The following is a 22,668-nucleotide window of genomic DNA, read 5'->3' as shown; positions in this document are numbered from 1 at the left end:
AATATGGAACTCAAAGAAGGACCAGATGGTTGAAGCTTAAATACCCTCTTCATAGGGGACAGGGAAGGGAGAGGGTGGAGGCAATTTTAGATGGGTAGTAAATGATGTTTAGGGGAATGAATGATCCCAAAGCACAGGTGAAGATTGTTATTCCCTTTGGGAACTAACAATAACCTGTGACGAAGTTCCCCAGGCTGTCTTCCTGTGGTATGAGTTTAATCTTCTCTGGTTAATAAAGTTTCAGGCAGGAGGTGATTGGAAGGCAATTGTTCTCCTTATTGGTGGACCCTGTTTATGTGGATAAGAGAACTTCACAGAACAGCCTCTCCCTGCGCTTCGGTGGGTAGAAGGGGACAAGGGAAGGTCCTTGTCCTGAGGCAGCTTCCATGTCCTTCCAATTTCCTCTCATGCAAAGTCCTCAGCATATCGAGGGCCATGCTTTGGCATATTGTTTTCTGAGTCCCAAGCTAACGTATAGAAAAGTGCCCAGTTCCTCAGTGTACAGACCAGTGGATGTTCACAAAGGGAACACTCCCATGAACCAGTGCCAAATCCAGTTACAGAACACTCCCAGCACCAAGGTGGCCTCTTTGTGTCCCCTACTAGTGACTTCCAGGTTTATTCTGCTTTAAAAACATCATTTTTTTCTGGCGCTACTTCAATGCTTATAGACATCAGCAGCACTGAGAACAAATGTGGAGTGTTAGGCGGCTGCTTTTGTTTCCTCATCTGGAAAATGGATTTGACAATAGTAGCTTCCCATTGGGGTTAATCCTGAAACATATGGTAAGGATTTGCAGTTGAATCAATTAGGAGCTATCTCGGAAACAGGAACCTCTTTCAGTCTTCAAACAAAGGCAATTGGTGTCTAAGAAGCCCAATGGTCTAGTTAGACAACCCAGAGATCACTAGCAGCAGCAAAGCCTACCATCCCAGGTCACAAGTAATATTTCCATACCATCCCCAGGGCTGGAGGAGCAAATAGAAGACACTGTCCTATCAGAGTCCCTGTCTTGTCTAGTAAGCAGGAGACGGTGTCCCTAAGAGGGGCTGAACTGAAGTTTCCAGTGACCATAGAGGGATCAAAACCACTGCCAGAAGGGAAGTCCCAGGAATAGCTGCAAATTGAGGGAAGTGGGTAGAGATAAACTCTGGTTTTTCCTCTCCTCCTGCCTCCCAATCCAATGCCGGTGCTCCCGCCAGCCAAACCTATCTGGAAGCCAAAGAGCAAGGAGCCTGGGAAGGGGGAATTCCCTGGGATTCAGAACAAGGCAGATCTTGTTACTATTATCTAATTTTAAGATGTATACCTGTTCTTATCACTGATAAGAACATTTCGATAGCATTAATCTTACATTTGTCCATAAGCATCAGGATTCTTTTAGGGTCACAAGTAATATTTCCATACCATTGCTGTATTTAAAAAACTATAAAATTGAATCACTTAAAATAGAAACAATTGCTAATTTGATCATGAATATGTGCTTTGGACAGGTGTTGGGAGGGACAGCTTGTTTCTTTAGCATGTGATAGCTAGACTGGAGTACAGAGGACACACTTTCTCACCCCTATATTTCCAGCACTCAGAATGTGACCTGGAATATAGGAACATATTACAATAAAAAAAGTTTCATTGACCAAATCAATCTTTATTTCAAGATTTTTTTCCAGTGATTGGAGCCAATATATATATTTTTTTAATTTTATTGGTGCACTATAATTATACATTACAGTGATTTTTTTTTTAAGTCAGAGCTTACAATCAAATGATTCTTAACTATTAGGAGGGATTCAGATATTAAGGCAGAAGAAAAGTATCTCAGAAAAGCAAGAAGTGGGGTTCAGAGTACCAGAGATTTAGAACTATCTCCAGAAATGGAAGAAGAGCAGGGTCCCACACACTTCTTGGTGGCAGTGGCCCAAGGAGATGTCAGGTCCCTGGAGATATGGGATAGTAGACTTGGCAGGTGGCAACATGGCCAGGATCACGGGAAACCTAAGCAGCAAAAACAAAGAAAATCCAAACAAGCTATCATTGTGTGTGGTGTAGCACACAAAATCAGCAGATAGCACCCAGAGCTGAAAGGACAAGTGGGAGACAATGGCCATCTCTGCAGATGTTAGTAGTGACATACCAAGGCCTCCACGTAGCCACATCACCTTGATATGGCCCCCAGGAAGTAAGAAGAAAGCTCTAAAAACTACTGAGTTAAATTTCTTGTCAACTTGGCAGAAGAGCAGGGCATGAGAAATTAAGTGGATTCGCAAAAAGTAATTTTCCTCTAGATCCGGCTTTGCAGACCGAGATTCCTATCAACTAAATATGAGTGATAAAGAGTTTGGCCGAGGTGGAATTAAATTGCAGACTGAGGAACTGTGTGTAAGGGGCGGGAGCAGCTGGTAGGTGGATGGGTGGGGATTGGATGCAGAATGCTCCGTAGGTCGGGATCCCCGCTGAGTGTTGGGTAGGAAAGTGATTGATGGGCTTTTCCACTATCTTAGGTGCTGCTGATATGCAAATTATCTTCTAGCTGATTGGTTAATTCAGGAATGACGTCAGTGAAAGGAACCGCTGTGGTGATTCATACACCTTTTCCCCAGTACATTGTTTCGCTCCACCAAGTTTGTTTTTTCTTCCTCTAAGTAACAACGTCTGAATGGCAAAGTAGATCAACACAGCTGAACACAGCAAGCCACCCATGATTCATCCACATTTTTCTCCTGTCTTGATTTAATATATTCCTGTGTCTTAGAGGTGGAGTTCTACCTGACCTTTCTTTATTGAATTCTTGTCTCCATAAATCAATAGTCTCAATTTGTTTTTATACCCTTTCCATCAAGCTAGCTTTGCTTTTTAAAAGTAAAGGCGGATGTTTAATTTCTTATTTCTTTAATGGGAACTAAACTTTTTAAATGTTATTTTACTAAGATTATCTTTGTAATACTATGGTTATTAAGTTGCATACATTTTAAGTGATCTGTTCCGACTAAATGTGTTCATAAGCCTTATTGTTTTAGCCGAGCATCTTTACAGAATAGAGATTTTCTGAACGCACACCCGGATGCTTGTGGGGTCTCATGTAGTTCCTCTACTAACCTCCAGGTGGCAACACCGGCACCAAGCAACTTGCTCTCCTGGGATTCTGAAAGGTTAAGGGCCAGGGAAAAGGCAGGCTGGGCGGTGCCTGCTCCCACAACCAGCACGAATGAAGAAACTTGTCTTCTCTGAATTGCCTCTAAGTTTTGCCCATTTTTGTCCTTTAAAAATCTAGCTTTGAGAGCTGGGTTGTTCTTTCTCCTCTGTCTTGAGCTTATGATACTTGTCATTTATGTGTGTTTTCTTTAAAGAGTTTCTACCAGTTCTTTTGTGGCTTTAACATACAAAGCAACTCTTAAATCTGTTTCTCTACCCTGTTCTCTTTCCAAGTGCTACCGTCTCAATACAGCAACACCTAGAGTGGCTGGTTCGTTCATCACCGAATGTTCAAGTACCAGGAACCAGAGCACTTGAGAAGCACTTTGATAGCTGAGTGGCAAGCAGTATGACTCAGGGCCATCTTTCCATTCCTTCCATCACTTCCCTCCTTCCTACGAACAGACTGTGTTAGTGTTACAGTTATAATGAATGCTCTTCCACGCCCCCAGTTTCTGCCACTGTTCAATATAAATTGAAAATCTAGCGAACAGTGGCCAAAATATGAATTGAAAGTCTACCCACTTACTTCACTACATGAACATTTTAAATAAATATGCTGTGGAACCATCCAATCTGTTGGAATCCTTTCTTTTTCTTTCTTTCTTTCTTTTTTTTTTTTCTTTTTAACTTTTTTTAATTTGTCCAGTGTAAATGCAATTTTCTACAAAAAGTCTTCCCAGGTTTTCTTAACCAGAATTCTTCTGCCTTCTACCATGCTCTCTGATCATCCTGGGTTTGTGCCTATATTGTAGCTTCTAAATGCCAGTGTCATGGAGGGAATAGAGTGGAGCTGAGAGATCCTGGTTTTGTTTCATGCCTCTTCCACTTTTGAGGGCACATAATGAGAACTTAACTACTCTGGGCCTCAGTTTTCTTGTCTGTAAAGTGGGGGTGTTAATAGCTAACTCACTTAGCCTTTGTGAAAATGAAATAAAAGAACATATATATGAAGGATTCAATTGACCTTGGATATTATTAATAGTTTTGGGGGTATTTATTCATTCACTCTTTTAATAAGTACGTGGGGCTTATCCTAGAGGGGGAGACATGTGTAACCAAACAAATAAATGTGTAATATAATGTTAGGTACTGATGAATGCTACGAAGAAAAATCAAGGAGACAAAGGGATTGGAGAACGATGAAGGCAGCAGACAGAGGGGACAAGGATGTCCTTCCTAAGGAGGGGACCCCGAGGCAGACAGTCGAAGGCAGTAAGAGAGGCAACCATGAGAACATGGGAAAAGAACATTCCAGGCAGAAGGAAAAGCAAGTGCAAAGTGCTTGAGGTCCGGCATTCCTGGCCTGTTTGGAGACAGCAGGGAGTGAGCAGGAGAGAGCAGAAGGAGCCAAAGCACCAGAGAAGGCTGGGAGGTGAGAGCAAGGGGCCAGGCCAGGTTGCTTGTCTCTGAAGTTCCCATAACACTGGGCTGGATTTCTCAGTCAGGACAATAGTTTCCATCCACAAATCAGAGTCCAAGTTCAACTGCTTTCATTTTTTCTATAGTAAAACTTAGTTTCTATCTTAAAGTCTCAGACTTTTCACTGGCTGAAAACTGGTTATTTCCAGGTCTTCTCAACAGTTCCAAGATTTCTTTTTTTTTTTTTTTATTTCAAGTTTAACCTTAAGGAATTATGGGGGTGGGGAGGGGACCCCTCTCTGTCTCTCTGCTTCTCTTCAAGGCAGCACCGGAGTTCCTGGTAAGATTACATCTTGAAGAAGGCCGTCTACACTGCATGAACCCCAACCTGCTGTGCTGCAGAAGTGACTTCCCAAGATGCGGCCTCCTAATTCCAGATGAGGAGTTGACACAAGGCCCTTCTAGCCTTAGATCACCCTCAGCTTATCTCCATATCTGGAGCCGATCCTAGATAAATGTAGGTAAGATACCATCTTCTATTTTTGATTACATGCGTTCCGTGTATTCATAAACCAGTCCAGCTTGGAAAATTTTCATGCAGTATTGAGGAAAGGAATGGAGAGCAGCAAATCTTTCTTGATTTACATCTGAACCAAGTTTCTTGAATTTAAAACAAAAATGTTGAATTACCTTTGTCCCCTAGTTCTGCCCCCTCTGAGGTAATAGAACTCACATATCCAATGACCTATCTGGGGATGGTCACAGGGGAAAAAAAGAAAAAAGAACTATTGGAGAAAAGCATTGGCTAATATTTCACAATATCATATTGCCACATTTGTAACTATTTACACTTTCTAAATGTACTCAGTCAAGAAAAAGGATAAGAAACAAGCAAGAAATCTGTTCACAAGTATATCCTGGTGAACTAGGTCAGTTATGGATTGCCTCTATGTCCAGTTAGGAGACAGACACCACCCAGGAAATCAAACAGGGAATGTTTAATAGAAGAATTATAATCAACAAGTGATCAGTGAAGAAGGAATAAAGGGAACCATAAAGAATACCCCAAGACTGAGGAAGAGTACCCTAGGAAGGATGAACTTGTTGGACGGGGGAGTGCAGGGGATCTGGGAAGGGCTTTAGGCACTGGCTGTGTTGCCCTGATGCAGGGCTGATCTCCAGTCACCGGGCAGAGGTCGGTGGGCAGAACACCATGGCTGGGAAACCCCTTCCAGTATGCAGGTGGGCTGAGGCTGGGAAGCCGACAGCTAGAATACTGTGAGACTCGCTGGGAACAGACCAGCAGGGAGGCCACTGAAACTTGATAGGAGTGAGTTCACTATATGTCCCTTCCCCAAGCGCCTCTGTCAGCAATGGAGTAGGAGCCAGAGAAAGAAAACAGAAGCACACCAGCATTAGGAAGAGAAGCCCCTTCCATCTGCAGTTTCCTTCCAGTGCCCTCTACGGACAGTGTTTACCATCATGCCAGTGACAAAGGAGAAGTGCTCACTGTGTCTGCTTCCATTAACACAGAGGAGGTAAAGGAAAAATGAATTTGGAAGTAAGAGGCAATAAACTGATAACTGAATTAAGTACAATGTCAAATGTGATCAATTGGGTGTTACCACAGTCTCTAGAAGAATTTACTCAGGGTTGAGAACCAGGCACTGTGGCAGGTGATATAATAAACAACATGATTGACAAAAATCTCTGCCCTCCTGGAGTTTGTAGGCATAGATTGACTGCCAGAGAGCAAGTAAAGAAAAAAGATACCAATAAAAGGTATGTATACACAATGGAATATTACTCAGTCATAAAGAAGAATGAAATTACGGCATTTTCTGGTAAATGGACGGAACTCGAGACTATCATGCTAAGTGAATTAAGCCAATCCCAAAAAACCCAAGGCTCTGTGTTCTTTCTGATATGCAGATCAGCTGCCTCACAATAGGTGTGGGGTGAGTGAAGGTTCACTGGAGTGGGGAGGAAGGGCAGGGGGATAGGAATGGGAAAGAGAGTGGAATGAATCAAACATAACTGTACTATGTTCATACATGAATACATGTCCAGTATAACTCCACATTGTGTACAACCACAAGAATGGGAAGTTACAGTCCATATATGTATGATAAGTCAAAATACGTTCTACTGTCATGTATAACTAAAAAGAACAAATTTTAATTTTTTTTAAAAAAGAGACCAATGATAATTAGTGCCATAATAAAAGGAAATGGAGAACCATGATGGAGAATAAGAAGGGCCTCTTTTTTAAAAATGGGAATACATAGAAGACCTCTTTGGAGTGATGGCAAAAATTGTGGTTTTTTGTTTTTTGTTTTTTTAATGGGAAAAAAAGATTACTGGTCTCTTGTCTAGCATACCCTTCAGGTTACTCTCTGCCTGTATTGTCTTTGAGCTATTTTACAACTCTATAAATTACAGATGATTGACAGCAATAGAAATGTACCTGGTCCATGAACATGCAAATGAATTTTGTCCTCTGAAAGTTCAATCAGATCTCCTCCCCTCCCTCCTCCACGGAAGCAGCCTGTCTTGCATCTATTCAGCAAATTAATTTTAACATTCTGGGTGGCCCGTCTTAGTCTGTTTGCTGTTGCTATACCAGAGTACCAGAAGCTGGATGATGTATAAAGGAAAGAAGTTTATTTGGCTCATGATTCTGGAAGAGGGAGATTTAAGATCGGGCAGCCACATCTGGCTAGGGCCTCATGCTATGTGATAAAATGGTGACTGCATTCCGTGGTGGGAGGGTGGGCAAGAATGGCAAGGGAGCACGTGTGGTGAGAGTCAGGACCTGAGAGTGACTGGGCTTTATAGCATCGGCTGTTGAGATAACCAGCCCACCCTCAAGGGAACTGCATTGATCCCTTCATGAGGGTGCAGCCCCCATGACCTAATTACTTTTTTTGGGGGGTGGTGCTGGGGATTGAACTCAGGGCTTTACCACTGAGCCACATCCCCAGCCCCCTCATTACTTCTTAATGACCACCTCTCAACATCATTAGTGGGAACCAAATTGCAAACCATACATAGCATGGCTGGTATATAACTGCGCTTTAGATTCTCCTTTTAGTAACATCTCATGGGCTCCCTTGTTAATGAGTTTAGTGACATCTTTGACATGAGTCCATTTTGTATGCATTGAGTCATAATTTACCTTTCAAAAATAAATAATCCTTTAACACATTTAAATTGGTTCCCCCAAAGACTAGAATTTGGGGGCTACCCAGTCAACAGTCATATCACATCAAGCTGAATGAGTTGACTGGACTGTCCACTCCTTCATTATTTATATTGATAACACATGCCCAAAATCAACGCAGTAAGATGGGGTCAAGAGACAACAGCGACTTTCAATTTAGAGGTTGACATACTTTCATCACGAGTGCTTATGAAATCAAAAAGATATTGATTTTTCCAACACTGTTGGCAGTTAGAGGAATGTTTAACAGGACTCCTCTTAGATATTTTTGAGCCCATGGTATACTTGGGTTCACAGAATTTTAAAATAGCATAGGGAATTGAGAAATCATCTAGTTTAATTCCTTTATTTTATAGATGAATTAGACCCAAAAAGCCTAAGTGATTTATTCAAGATCATTGTTTTAGTCTGGTTTTCATTAATGTAACAAAATGCTTGAAATTGGGTGACTTTATAAAGAAAAGAGATTTATTAAACTCATAGTTGTAAAGGCTGAAAGTTCAAGTTTGGGCAGCCCCGCTCACTTGGCCTATGATGAGAGAGCATCCCTTTCCAGGACAGCACCCTCGGCAACCTAAGGACTTCCCACTAGTGTCCACCTCATGAAGTTCCCATCACCTTTCACATCACCTCATTGAGGACCAAGCCTCTAACACACAAACCTTTCGGTGACAAACCACAGCCATAGTAATCATCAACAAAGGCAAGCTGAGATTTAAGCCAGTCTCTTCTTCTTAGTTCCATAATATTTCTACTACTCCCATGATGCTTTTTGGTGGTGCTGGGGATTGAACCCAGGGCCTTGTGTATGTTAGGCAAGCGCTCTACCCACTGAGCTCTATCCCCAGCCCCTTCACAAGTGATTCTTGACAATGCTCATACATAATATTTACTCTGCAAGAACAGGGGCTGTCCTTGAGCTGTAGTATAGGTTAAGAAAAGAACTTGGATACAGAAAAAGTTTGGTTTTTCACCTCGTTGTAACACTTGTGTTCCTGAGTTTTAGTTTCTTCATCAGCAAAATAGGCATAGATAATTAAATAATAACAGACGTAATGAGTATTACAAAGATTAATAATACTTAAGGAACTTAGCACATAGGAAATGCTCAGTCTTAGCCATTATTAAAAGACAATTCCCATATTTTAAAAAATCCAGATATATATTAAAGTAACCGTCCATGTGCCTTTGGTATTTAAGAAATGCACAGTTGACAACACTGACACTTCTATAATAAATTAGTTTTTATATTTACATGAAATTTACACAACACCCCCACACAACTGTCTGTTTAAAAAAAAAATCCATCTTTATTGAATGACCAGTGCACAAGCATAAGGCAACTCTGCCTGGATCAATATTCTTTTGAGTCCAAAAGAACGTATAGAAATATGCTAGATAGCTCAAAGGTGGTTGTAGTGAGAAGCGGATTCCGAAGTAGAGCGTTTTATAGAGGAAAAAAAAAAGTGCACACACAGGCTAAGAGACAAACTCCACGAGCGCTGGCTTCTCAGGATATTCTCTCCAGCTCTGTGTACAGAGCCAGTTTCATTCAGTCAGTAATTCTCGGATGAACACAAGGGCATCCGCCATCCGTCTAAGGCATGGCCTGCAGTCCGTGGCCCCTGGAGAAGTAGCAACGGCAGTCACCAAGAGCTCTGTAAACCACACTGCGTGCAAGAGATAGGGCTGTGCAACTGATGACATATCGATGGCATGAAGAAATTCCAGGGGGTTCTGGAATGCCTGGCACCCGCCCTGCCGGTTACCCCTCTTCCCAGAGCACATACAAGGGTGCCGCGCCAAACAGAAAAAGGTCAGCGGCGCCGACCCCGCGCTCCAAAGCAGGGTTCTCGGGCGAACGCTGGATTGAAGCACATGGTTTGGGCGCGAAACGTCAAGCGGAGCCTCCTCCTGTTTTCCTTCCACCCCAACTTCCCCTCCCAGCTCCACAGGGAACTCGGTGTACTCGGAATCGTCTCCAGGGCTCCCCCGCGCCCACTGGAGGAAGCTACGCGCGCAGTCTAGCGCGCCGGCCCGCATTCCCGCGGGAACGCAGCGACAGCGCACGCGCACCTTCCCCAGCACAGCGCGCGCCCGCGAGCTCCCCGCATCCCCGTGCTCATCCGGGTCTCAGCAAGCCTCAGCCAATGGTGGCCGCTCACAGCCCCGGGGGCGGGGCGAAGCCTCCTCCTCACCAGGGGCCTGTGGTCCCCACGGGTGGCTCCAGGGGACAGCGACCAGGTGGCGGAGGAAAGGGGCAGAAGCAGGGAGCCCAATGTCTGGGCAAGGATTCAGCATTTGGGGGGGATGAAGCTGTTGCTGCCTCTCTGGAAGCGACTAGCGCGCGAGCAGAGTGCCCAGTCAGAGCCAGCGTAGTAAACACACTTCAGAAACGTGAGGTGCCGGGGGTCACGTGGGGAGCGTGCCCTCCAATGAGGAGCCGGGGGCGGAGCCGGGGCCGCTGACGCGGCGGCGGCGGCGGTGGAGTCACCCGGGCAGCCTCGGGACCGGTCACCGGCCGGGAACCGTCCAGCGGCCTTGACCACTGCCTTCGTCTCCCGTGGTGGCTCCCGGGCCGAGGGGCAGCACCGCCCACCGCGGCTGAGTCCTCCGCCGACCCGCCGCGCGGCTGAGCCCGGGCGGGCCGTTTTCTCGCACGGGCCGCCTCGGTGGGGCGAGGTTTCCGTGACGAACCTCCTGGGGCTGCCCGTGCCAGCTCGGGCCGTCGTGGCGGCTCGGGCGCCCGGAGTTCGCTCGCGCTGCGGGGGCCCCAGGCCCTCGAAGGCATGCGTCTCCTCCGGGCGCTCGCAGCGGGCGCCGGCTCCTAAAGGGCGTCACACCGGGACTCCGCCGACCGGGCCGCCTCCATTCATCTCCCAGCTGCGCCGCCCGCGCCCTCGCCGCCGGCGGGCCCCTCCGCGGGCTCACTGTGTCCTGTCTCCCCTCTGCCGCCCTTTCCTCACTCCTTGGGTGCGGCGGTTCTCCTGGAAGCGAAGGCGTCGGTTATGAGCCGGACCCTCCTGCTCTGAATTTCTGGGTGGAGGAGGTCGCTGGGGACCCGCCGTGCCCCGGGCATGGGGGTGAACGCCGTGCACTGGTTCCGAAAGGGGCTCCGGCTCCACGACAACCCCGCCCTGAAGGAGTGCATCCAGGGCGCCGACACCATCCGCTGCGTCTACATCCTCGACCCCTGGTTCGCCGGCTCCTCCAACGTGGGCATCAACAGGTGGCGGTGAGTCCCAGGCTGGTGGGAAACGGCCGAATCTGGGGGTTGGGAACCGGGACCGCTTTGCTTATTAGACCGTTTTAAGAATTGTAGGTGCTGTAGATACGAAGTGGAATCGATCCAGTAGTTCTGCGGCCAGAGAGTCCTGGCGACTGACGACGTCTCGGCCTTCCTAGGTGAAGTGGAGCCTCTGGCTAACGGGGACTCCTCCCCCGCGTCAGGGAGTTGTGTGAGCAGCGGGGCTGAAGAAACGCCCTCCAGATCTTGGGCTGTGGGTTGATTCCCTTGGCCTCATTGTGGCCGTTGCAAGGATTGTGGTTTTTAATGTTTACGTTCCTGTGTCTAGGTAACTCAGAAATAGCCTGGAGAAAAATCATTCAGTACCGTCGACTCCAAATCCAGTTTTGTTCCCCCTTGAGGTTACTTGTAGAAAAAGCAAAGGAAACAACATAATCTAATTTCTCTTCGCTCAGCTCTTCCTCTCAACTCCTCCTTGTGGCTGACAAGACAAAGCACAGTTTTTCTTTCTAGGCAAAATAGCCTTCTAGGGAATCAGAAAACTGGGAGAAATCCTAGAGATGCTGTATGATCTTTTCCTGAAAAACCAGGCTAGATGGTTTTTAGGCCCCCTGGTGGAAATGAAAGCTTTTGTTCAACGGACTGATTACTGATCACTTACTATATGCCAGGCGCCGATTTAAATGTCAGATGGAGTAGTGAATGAAACGGCAAAATCCTTGTCCTCTTCAAGCTTGTGTCCCAGATAGTAAAATATATACGTCGTTGTTTAGCTGGTGGTAAATGATGTGAAGGAAAATAAGGCAGAGAAAAGAGATGGGGGTAGCAAGAGTAGGGATGGGATTGCAGTTTTAAAGATGATGATCAGTGTAAGAATCCCAGAGGTGACAGCAGACCTGAAGGAGATGAGGGGATGCAAACGTGGAGGAGAATATTCCAGACAAAAGGGAAAGGCCCTGAGGTGGAAATATGCTTGACCTTTGGAAAGAACAACTGAGGGAACCAGTATAATTGGAGCACAATAAGTGAGGGGAAAGTAGTAGGAATGAGGTCATAGTTGTCATAGAGCCAGGCTGACTGGAGCTTTACAATTACCAAGATTTGTGCTTTTTTACTCAGAGTGAAGTGGAAATAATTGCAGGATTATGAGTAGAGAAGTGACGTGATCTAGCTGAAGTTTGAAAAAAATTTTCTCTGGTTGTAATTCTGAAAACAATTATTGAGTAGAGGTGGACAAAAAGCAGGGAAACCAGGTGAAATGAGAATGGCATGTACCATAGCGATAAGAGTGGAAGTAATGAGTAGTCAGATGCAGGTTATTTTCTAAAGGCAGAGGACACATAATTTGATGGTACATTGAATACGTGATGTGAAAGAAAGAAAAAGAGTTAGGAATTATTTCCAAATTTGGGGGTAGAGGAACTAGGATTGGAGCTGCACTTTGCTAAGAAAGTGAAGCCAGTCAGAGAAGGCTTGGGAGAATGATGGGCATTCTCTTTTGGATTTTTAAGTTTGTTTTATACACAACCAGGTGGAAATAGCTCATAGGGAGTTGGATGTATCTGAAGCTCAGGACAGAGATCCAGGCAGTGGGTATAAATTGGAGCATTATTAGTTTATAGATAATATATATAGTCATTTATTCATCCATCCATTTATTGAACAAATATTTGTCAAGCATCTACTACATCTACTATTGTAAGTGTGTGTAGGGGGTCAGAATAAACAGACCTAGATCCCCACCCTGTTGAAGCTGCATTCTGGTGGAGCCATGAGACTGTATGAGAATAGTAAGAAAATAAGTGCAAATTGAGCCTTGGGTACTCTTCATGTTTCAAAATTATGTAGCTGTAGAAAAACCAGTATAGGGTACTGGGAAGGAGCTGCTAATAAAGTAAGAAATCCAGGACTATGTTACTTTTTTGTTTGTTTGCTTGGTTTTACTGTTATTTTGTTTGTTTTGTTTTTGGTGGCACTGGGGGACCTCACACATGCTATGCAACTGTTCTAACACTGAGTTACATCCCCAGCCCTGCAAATATGGTGTTTGATAAAGAGAGACTGTTTTGTCTATGTCAAATGCTGCTGATAGATCAAGTAAGATAAAGACTGAAAATTAAATTTGGATTTAGTATTTTGAAATCTTTTGTAATCTTGTCTGTAGTGTCTTTGGTAGTATCAGAGGCAAGGGCCTTTTTGGAGTGATTACTCAAATCTTACACCACCACACTCAGTGCTTTTTGTATACTAGTAGCTCACCTACTGTTTTTGAAAGAGGGTGTCCTAAAGCCAAAATTATTTTATATTTATACAGCTTCATTAATTTCCTTCTTGACTATAAGATAATGCCCAAACTCCTTAGCTTGGCATTCAAAATCTACCTTTTGGACTGTGAATCTCATCATTTCCTACGTTTGTAGTACATGACCTCAAGCCTACAGGGGTAAACCTTTTAAAAAGTTTTCCTTAGAAGCTTTATTTCCTTTAATCAGTGTTTTATAGACTTTTGAGGTCAAGAAATAAAATTTTAAAAATTGTTTATTCAATAAGTACATTAACAAAACTACCTTTTGATGTTGCCATCATTTCATTTAAAAAGAATGTTTTAACATTAAAACAAACTTAAAAACATTGTCTTAGGATAAAGTACTTAAATTTAACTTTATGAAAATTATATTAAACAAAATTTAACATAAAATCTTATGCACCAGCATTCACAGAAGTATTAGTCATAATCAAAAGGTAGAAACAACCCAAATGTCCATCAACTGATTAATGGAATTTTTTAAAATAGGGTATACCTATATATTAGACTATTGGCCATTAAAAGAGTGAAGTATTGATACATGCAACAGCATATATGAATGAATCTTGAAAACCTGCTAAGTGAAAGAAGCCAGTCCCAAAATTCCACATATTGTGTGCTTCTATTTATATGAAATGTTCACAGTGGGCAAATACATAAAGACAGAAAGTAGAATAGTGGCTGCTTAATACTGGGAAGTTGGGAGATATTAGCTAAGAGGCCCTTGGTTTTCCTCTTTCTCTCCTCCTCTCCCTCTCCCCCTCTCCTCCTCCCCCTCTCCCCCTCTCCCTCTCTTCCTCTCCCTCTCCCTCTCTTCCTCTCTTCCTCTCTTCCTCTCCTTCTCCCTCTTTCCCTCTCCTCCTCTTCCCCCTCTCCTCCCCCTCCTCCTCTCCCTCTCCTTCTAATTCATTCTCTGTACTGTAACTAGTTATTTTAATGTAGAAAATGTGATCCCTCTCCCTCCCCCTTCCCTTCTCCCTCCCTCTCCCTGTCCCTCTCCCTCTCCCTCTCCCCCTCCCTCTCTAGTACTGAGGATCAAACCCAAGGCCTTGTATATGCTAGGCAAGCACTGAGATATATCCCTAGCCCTATTTCCCAAGGCCCAACTCAAATGCCCATTTCTATAATACCTTTTTTTAAAATTACCTTATCTGGGATGATTAAGTCTTCTGAACTCTTATTGTTAGCATGCTTCTCATATACTCTTAGCATTTACTGCCTTCATTTGTGAATATTGGTATCTTAGTTTGGGCTGCTATAACAAAATACCTTATATTGGGCGATTTATAAATAGATTTATTTCTCCCTGATGCTGGGAAGTCCACAATCCAGGCACCAACATATTTGGTGTCTGATGAGGGTATTTTCCTTCACTTTCTGTCTGTCTTTACCTGGTAGAATGGGGGAATAAGCTCTCTAGGGTCTGTTTGCTATGGCACCCCTGAAGGTAGAGTTCTCATGACCTAACCACCTCTTAAATATTATTTATGTTGGGGATTAAGGTTCAGCAGAAGAACTTGAGGGTGACACGACATTCAGATGATAGCAGTTGTAGTCTTCATATAATCATTTCTCCCCCATTTAACAGATTGTACCTTGTTGAAGAGAAGTTATTTCATTAAATAAAAACTTAGTCCCTATTCATACCAACTCATGATAGTGCTATTCTTGGTGCAGGGGTTTTACAACAGTAAGTAAAACAGAAAAAGTCTCTGCCCTTGTGAAACATCCATTCTGGTAGGAAAAAAGACACCAAAACAAATATATGCCAAATGGTGTTAAATGCAATGGAGAGAAATAAAGCAGAATGGGAAAACAACCCTAAAGGAAATAAGGAAGCAAGCTATAAGATATCTGGGGGAGGAGCCCTTTTTATATTCTCTACAGCATAATTAGTGTTTAATATTGATTAAGTTTTCCTTAGAAGTCTAGTGTTTAGGGATGGAGAAATTATGTCATTTAGATGCTAGTGTGTACCTTAAACTCATAACTTAGAAAAAAATTTCCAATGAACAGATTACTTTCATTGTTTAAACTTCAACATATTCATTACACAGTTGAAGCTATCACATGTACAGTCTCTTGATTTTTCAGTAACCAAATCTGTAAATGCTACCTTTTCTTTCTGGTGTATGATTTCAGTGGAAGAGGTATTGCCATCTCTATTCAGAAGCATTCCTTTTGCTTCTGAATAGAGAATCCTTTTGTGATCCATTTAAAAGACTTTGTTCATTTTTAAAAATTATTTATCCTCTCACCTTTTCCAACTTTATCCTCTTTTATTTTTATTTGCAGATAGACACAATACCTTTATCTTGTTTATTTAATTTTAGGTCGTGCAAGGAATCAAACCCAGTACCTCACACGTACTGGGCAAATGCTCTACCGCTGAGCCACAACCCCAGTCCCATCTATATCCTCTTTTTAAAGGTTACTTTCAGTCAACATTTAAACATGCTTAAAATCAAACTCAGTGAAACAACAAAACAAAAAAGCCCACAACAACAAAGGAATAAAATGTATCCTTGACTGTGTTCTCCTGTAACAACGTAGCTTAGTTCCTTAATAGCCAAACTTCTTGAACAAGTTGGCTACAAATTGCTGATTTCAGGATTTTTTTTTAATCTTTTTTAAATGTATTTTTAGTTGTAGATGGACACAATACCTTTATTTTATTATTTATTTATATGTGGCGCTGAGGATCAAACCCAGGGCCTCACACACGCTGGGCAAGCGCTCTACCACTGAGCCGCAACCCCAGCCCCAGTTTTTTTTTTTTTTTTTTTTTTTTAACTTCTACTGACCCTTGAACCATCTTGGAACTACTCTACAGCTCTACTTCCACCAACTCTACCAAAAGTGTTCTCATCCAAAGGACACTTTTAAACTTTTCACTCCTTGAGTTTTTGCAACATTTGATACATTTTGCCCCACTTTTTTCTTCCCTTGGCTTTAGTTAGAGACCCTCCTATGTTTGTTTTTCTGTCAAATCTGTTAGTGTTCTTCCTTGGCTTCTTTTTCTTTAAATACCCCTGAGGTCTTTGATATACACTCATTTTTCATTTTACATGTTTCTACACAATCTCATCTCTTCTCGTGAAGTTAGTTACCATTTTTATGCCCCAAATTCTCATGTCACTACCTTCAGCCCAGCTCTCTCTCCTGATCCCCAGTTACGTGTGTCTCCAATATATCTACTTGTGTGATTGCATGTATTATATTAACTTAAACTCAACGTGTTCAATAGAAAGTTCATCTTTTCTCTCATCTTTTGCTCAAAAACAAATAAAAAACCCAAACGAACTTTTCCTGTGCTTTCTATCTTCAGAAGTGATACTACCATTTACAAAGTTGCTCACATTATGGATTAGATGAATTATATAACCATTTTTTAACAAATATTTGAATTCCTCCAAAGTGTGTGCTGATTACTTTGCTAATCTCTGTGGATAATTGATAGTCAACAGATAATATTTCTGCCCTCAGTGAATTTGCAGTACAGAGGGAAATTTATTCAGAAATAAATAATTATAGAAATGCATTATGGTGACAAAAGATTCGTCACCTTACCCCATGTCACCATTCTTTTTACCTAAATTACTTAAGTAGTCTATAAGCTATCGTCCCTCTTGCCAAACTCTTCTAATTCCTTCTCTGTACAATAACTAGAGTTCTTTTAATGTAGAAAATATGATCATGTCATTTATGCTTTAAAACCCTTCTGTGATATTTTTTTACCCTTAGTTTAAAGGTCAAAAAGCCATTGAATTGTTTAAAATCCCTATATAATATGACCCTTTGCTGCTTTTTCCAGGTTTGGGCAGTTGTTTCACCTAGACATTTGAGCTGATCCTTAAAGTATGAGGTAATCTTAATAAGCAAAGAATGAAAGGAAGGGAATTCCAAGCAAAGGGAAGAAAATTCCAGAATGAAGGAATAGCATAAGGAAAGGCATGATATTATGATACTGACAAGGAAGCTGGTATAGCTCAATCATATGTGCATGAAAAGATAGGGAGTATTGTTTAGTACTCTTTTGTTTGTGGAGACCAATCAGGCTTAAACTAAAAGAGTTTATTGGCAGGTGTAATTGAACAATTGGGGAATTGTAATTGGGGAAACTGACTTTGGACATTTGTTGATGTTAGGACTCAGAAGATGTCACCAGTGTCAGATTTCTCTCTTTTCATCTCCAGACCTCATATATGCCTTGACTTCTCAAACAGGCTGTCCTCTGGTGGTTAAATATAGCAATGGCAGTGGTAGTTACAACAGTAAAAAGCTTGTGCCTCTGTCCCGGACATGTTAGAAGTTTTATGGCACTTTAGTAGCTCAGTTGGAAATAGTTTTTGAACCAGTCATTGTGAACCTCAGATTGTCTTTACTAGAGTTGTGTTCCTCAATACTGGAAGCAACTCAATTGGACTGAAGTACCTGAAGTTGAAAGAGTAGGAGTATGTGGGTACTCTGAAACAACAGGTGCCTGTTATGCAAGAACTCAGATCAGAAAGTGGTACAATTCAGAGAAGCTTTGACCTCAGGGGAAATATAACTTTGACAGCTGAGTGAAGTAGAGAGATGAGAGATTGCTCGAGGTTTTGTCAATAGTTCTGATTTAAGATAATATGGGCTTAAGCTATAGAACACAGGAATAGACCATATTTAGATGAGAAAAAATAGTGAATTTAGTTTGGGTCATTGGTGAATTTGAAGTACTGCTAAGATATCAACATGGGAAAATGGAGAAATAGACATTCATGTCTGGGGATTATGGACATTAGAAATGTGGATATGAGAGCAATTCCTATATGAGTAATAGATGAAGCATGACTGTGATGAGACTGTGTAGAGTAAGACCCAATCAGAACTTTGGTGAATACTTAAGATGAATAGAAACTGGTGAAGGCAACAGAGGAGAATAAGAGAGGTAGAAGAGCCAGAAGAGTACTGTTATCATGGGAACCAAATATGACAAAAATTTTTCTGCATTGTGCTGGAAAGAACCAAATATGACCAGAATTTTTCTGCCTTGTGCTGATTAGGTTGAGTTTGGTAGTTATGCAGGAAAATGGTCAAGGATTTCAAAGTGGACAACAGAAATTACCAAATATCAGGAGTGCTAGATATTATCTGAAGGACTATAGGATAATGATTAAGGAATATGAAACTTTGTCTTTGACTAGTCTGTTTTATGACTCTGTAAAAAGGTAAAAATATTAAGTTGCAGAAAACTAATAGCAGTACAAATCTTTCCTGCCTGTACCAATACAAATGATTCCTCTTTTGTGCTATGCAAATGAATTGTGTAGAGTGTGAAATACAAATCTCTGTAAACCAGATCTTCACTGATCATCATTGAATTTTAACATCCTCCTAGTCTAGTTACTTCATGAATTAATAGTGAAATAAAATTTTTGCCATATGCTGTGGTTTAGATATAGTTCAAGTGTGTTTCCCAAAGGTTCTTGTATTAGAAGCTTAGTCTCCACATGGTTGTGTGAGGTGATAGAACCTTTAAGACGTGAAGCCTAGTGGAAGGTAACTGGGTCATGGGAACATCACCCCTGGAAGGGACTAATGCCTGTCTTCCAACAGCAGGTTTTTATAAAGTGGGGATATCCAATATGCTTGAAACCCCTCTGCATGTTTATACTTATACTTTATACTTATCTACCCTGTTGTAACAGCTGGTGGGACACGGCCCATAACAGAGGCTGAACAGATGAGTCCTCCTGATCTTGGACTTCAAGTCTCCAAAACTATAAGCTAAATAAACCCCTTTCATTTATAAAGTACCCAGCCTCAGGTATTTTGTTATAGCAACACAATATAGACATAAGACACCACATTTTCTTTTCACATTTGTATGAGGGTCACAATTTTATCATTTTGAAAATTATACTGTAACTGTTATAAATGCTTTGGTGATCTTTGAGAGAGCACTTCAGTATAGTAATAAGGATAGAAATCATATTGTACAGGATATTGCCAAAAGTGTATATTTTAGGTGATGGGGAGGAGTGGGAGGGTTGTCTAAAGGATGAACTATGAGGGAGGATTTATGTAGAAGAGGCAAGAAATGAGCTGGAGGCATGAGATCTGGACAGGGTGAGGAAAAGTGAATTTGGAGTTTATCACCAGACTTATAGTTGAGACTGAGCATAGTAGAATGGAAAATGATATGTATAGATAAGGTGAAGGTTGTATTTGGAGTTCTTTGGCAGACTGAAACAAGTTTAGAACATCTGGCTATCCTAAAACCTACCTTCTAATACCTGCTTTCCTACTAAATAACAATGGGACTCACCTTAGTTAAGTCACTTCCCTTTCATTTATTCATTCAGAAAACACTCAGTGAAAGCCTCTTACCTGCCAGGCACTGTACAGGGAACTGGGGATACAAAGATGAAGGTCAAGACTGGGATATAGCTTGAGTGGTAGAGCATGCACTTCACAAATGAAAGGGCTGGGTTCAATTCCCAGCACTGCAAAAAAAAAAAAAAAAAAAAAAAAAAAAAAAAAAAAAAATCATAGTTCTTACCCATAAAGGAAATTTTTTTACAGCACTAAGGGTAATTAGATATATAGAGAGATAACAATTAGAATATAGGCTGTTGAATGGAAACTCAGTAGAAATATGCAGAAATAATCATGGGACCACAAAGGAAAGACAACTCTAGGGAGATAGTTGATTGGTGTGTTCTGGGGAGGTGTGTGTGTGCACAGGCATGTGTACTGGGCAGCCGGGTGTGAGATACTGATTTGAGAGGAGTTCCAGAATGTTTCCTGAAGGAGATTCTAAGTCAATGTCTTCATATGAAAAGGGAGGTACTAAAACAAAAAACCCTCTCTTATCTGATACTACTGGGTCCACAATTAGTAGATTTCAAAAGCAATCATAAAAAACAACACCTGTAAAAATGCACATTGCTTTGACAGTTTTTGATGTAAGACTTCCTTCTAGGTCTCAGTTCTCCTCCTCATTTCTTTATTCACATTTACTTGTTAGGTGCTCTCATCTAGTTCCTTACCTAAATATCTGATGATTTCCTATCAAGCTTTCCTGTACTGACTTCTATCTTGAATTCCAGACTCACATATCCAGTATTTTTATGTGGATTGCAAATAAAGCTTGATTTTTGTTCCCATCTCCCCCATCTCCTGTCATTTCTCTGCATCACAATAAATGGCAACATTTACCTCCTTGCTGTGCAGAAACCATTATTCATACTTTTTATCTCATGTCTCATATCTAGTTCATTAGCAATTGTTGTGACTTTTTCTTTAAGTTAAATCTCATATCTATCCAAATATTCACTTCCACTATATTACCCAAGCCACCAGCATTTCTTGCAGGATTACTTCAATAGCTCCAAAATTCTCTACTTCCATTTTTGTGCCTGCCTTCCCTGTCTCTTCCATGTGAAATCCACAGTAATATTTTTTATACCTGAAGATCATTCCTGTGCTCAAGATCACTGGTGGCTTTTGAACCTTTGCATTTTCTTCTCCTTCTAATATGGATCATTATTCCCTTAAACTGTAGGATGGCTCATTTCTTGAATACCCTTAATTGGAGAGGCCTTTTCTGCCTTCTCATGTAAAATATTACCCCTCTCCTGAACCGTGAGCTAGTAAGTAAACTTTTTTCTTTATGGATTACATAATCTCAAGTATTCTGTTACAGCAGCAGAAAATGGAATAAGACAATAGAATATTAGGGTTTCCTAGAAATGAAAGGGGAAAAAATAGTTTTAAAAGGGGAATTCTATTGACTCTACTTACTTTTGCCATTTTTATCTTTACCCAGACCTATTCCCTCAGCACCATCAAAATATCTTAGTGACTTTTGTATTTTTATTTAATTGTACTGTTTCAAATGTTATAGGCTACCAGGAGACTACAATGGAATACCTTAAAATTAAATAACTATGCCATAGAATGTGCTGGCCAAGACTTATGAAAGGGTGGTCGGATTCTAATTTTGAGGATAAAATACTTATTAAATTTTAAAGTGTAGTGTTAATAGTTTTGTAATGTAGGTCATAATTTTGGGTGGTATAATTAGAATAGGAAAGAAAAACTGAATGAAAGGGCAATCCTAAAAAAGAAGAATAAAAAAAAGAGAAAGAAAGAAAAGAGCAGGAAGACTCTTCCTTTGGTTTGGTGACATGTTGGAAAGTTTCGGAAAACGAGAAGTTAGTAGTTATTCTACATTTTGAGATTCCCCCAAAAAAGATGCATAACAAAACCAGAAAGAGCTAGTTTTTTTTTTTTAGCTTAAAATTTTTTTTTAATTTGTTCTAATTGTGCATGACAGTAGAATGCAATTTAACTCATCATACATAAATGGAGTATAACTTCTTATTCTTCTGATTGTGCATGATGTAGAGTTACACAGGTCATGCAATCATATGTACATAGGATATTAATGTTGGATTCATTCTACTATTGTTCCTCCCCCTTACTCCCTTCCCTTCCTTCACTCTCCTCTGTCTAGCCCAGAGTACCTCTACTCCCCCCGCCCCACTGTGAATTAGCATCCACATATCAGAGAAAACATTTGACCTTTGTTTTGGGGGGATTGGCTTTTTTTTGATTAGCATTATATTCTCCAACTCCAGTTACTTTCAAATACCATAATTTCATTTTTTAAGGCTGAGTAATTCCATTGTATATGTATATACCACCACTTATTTATCCATTCATCTGTTGAAGGGCACCTAGATGGGTTCCATAACTTAACTGCTGTGAATTGAGCTACTACAAACATTGAGGTGGCTGTGTCACTGTACTACGCTGATTTTAAGTCCTTTGGGTATAAGCCTAGGAGTGGAGTAACTGGGTCAAATGGTGGTTCCATCCAGGTTTTTTGAGGAATCTCCTCCGTACTGCTTTCCAGAGTGGTTGCACAATTTGCAGTCCCACCAGCGATGTGTAAGTATACCTTTTTCCCCACGTCCTCGCCAACATTTATTGTTGCTTGTATTTTTGATGATTGCCATTCTGACTGGAATGAGATGGAATCTCTGTGTAGTTTTGGTTTGCATTTCTCTAATTGCTAGAGATGTTGAACATATTTTTTCATGTATTTGTTGATCAATTGTATTTCTTCTATGAAGTGTCTGTTCAGTTCCTTTGCCCATTTATTGATTGGTTTTTTTTTTTTTTTTTTTTTTTGAGTTCTTTATATATCTTGGAGATCAGTGCTCTATCTGAGGTATATATGGTAAAGATTTTCTCCCATTCTGTAGGTCTCCAGAAGGAGCTAGTTTGGGAGGTAAGATGGTAGTTTGGGAGGTTAGTTATATTGACGTTAAAGGAACAGCATGACATTC

The 22,668-nt window shown here is 41.4% G+C and overlaps 1 protein-coding gene across 2 annotated transcripts in view; it reads left to right on the top strand.

Moving 5' to 3' along the window:
• The first annotated feature begins 9,940 nt into the window (after positions 1-9,940).
• Positions 9,941-22,668, top strand: part of CRY1 (cryptochrome circadian regulator 1) — a 79,280-nt gene continuing 66,552 nt past the window's right edge. The window contains exon 1 of one of the 2 annotated variants that reach the window (XM_079143094.1): positions 9,941-11,013. In XM_079143094.1, the coding sequence (XP_078999220.1) occupies positions 10,856-11,013 (158 nt within the window). In that variant the 5' untranslated portion in view covers positions 9,941-10,855. The remainder of the gene's footprint in view (positions 11,014-22,668) is intronic. The other variant, XM_079143095.1, reaches the window with a different exon arrangement.

This window comes from Sciurus vulgaris, assembly GCF_902686455.1.
Source record: "Sciurus vulgaris genome assembly, chromosome: 5".
Classification (NCBI taxonomy): Eukaryota; Metazoa; Chordata; class Mammalia; order Rodentia; family Sciuridae; genus Sciurus; species Sciurus vulgaris.
The sequence above is the reverse complement of the archived record's forward strand: the minus strand, read 5'-3'. Positions and strand labels throughout refer to the sequence as shown.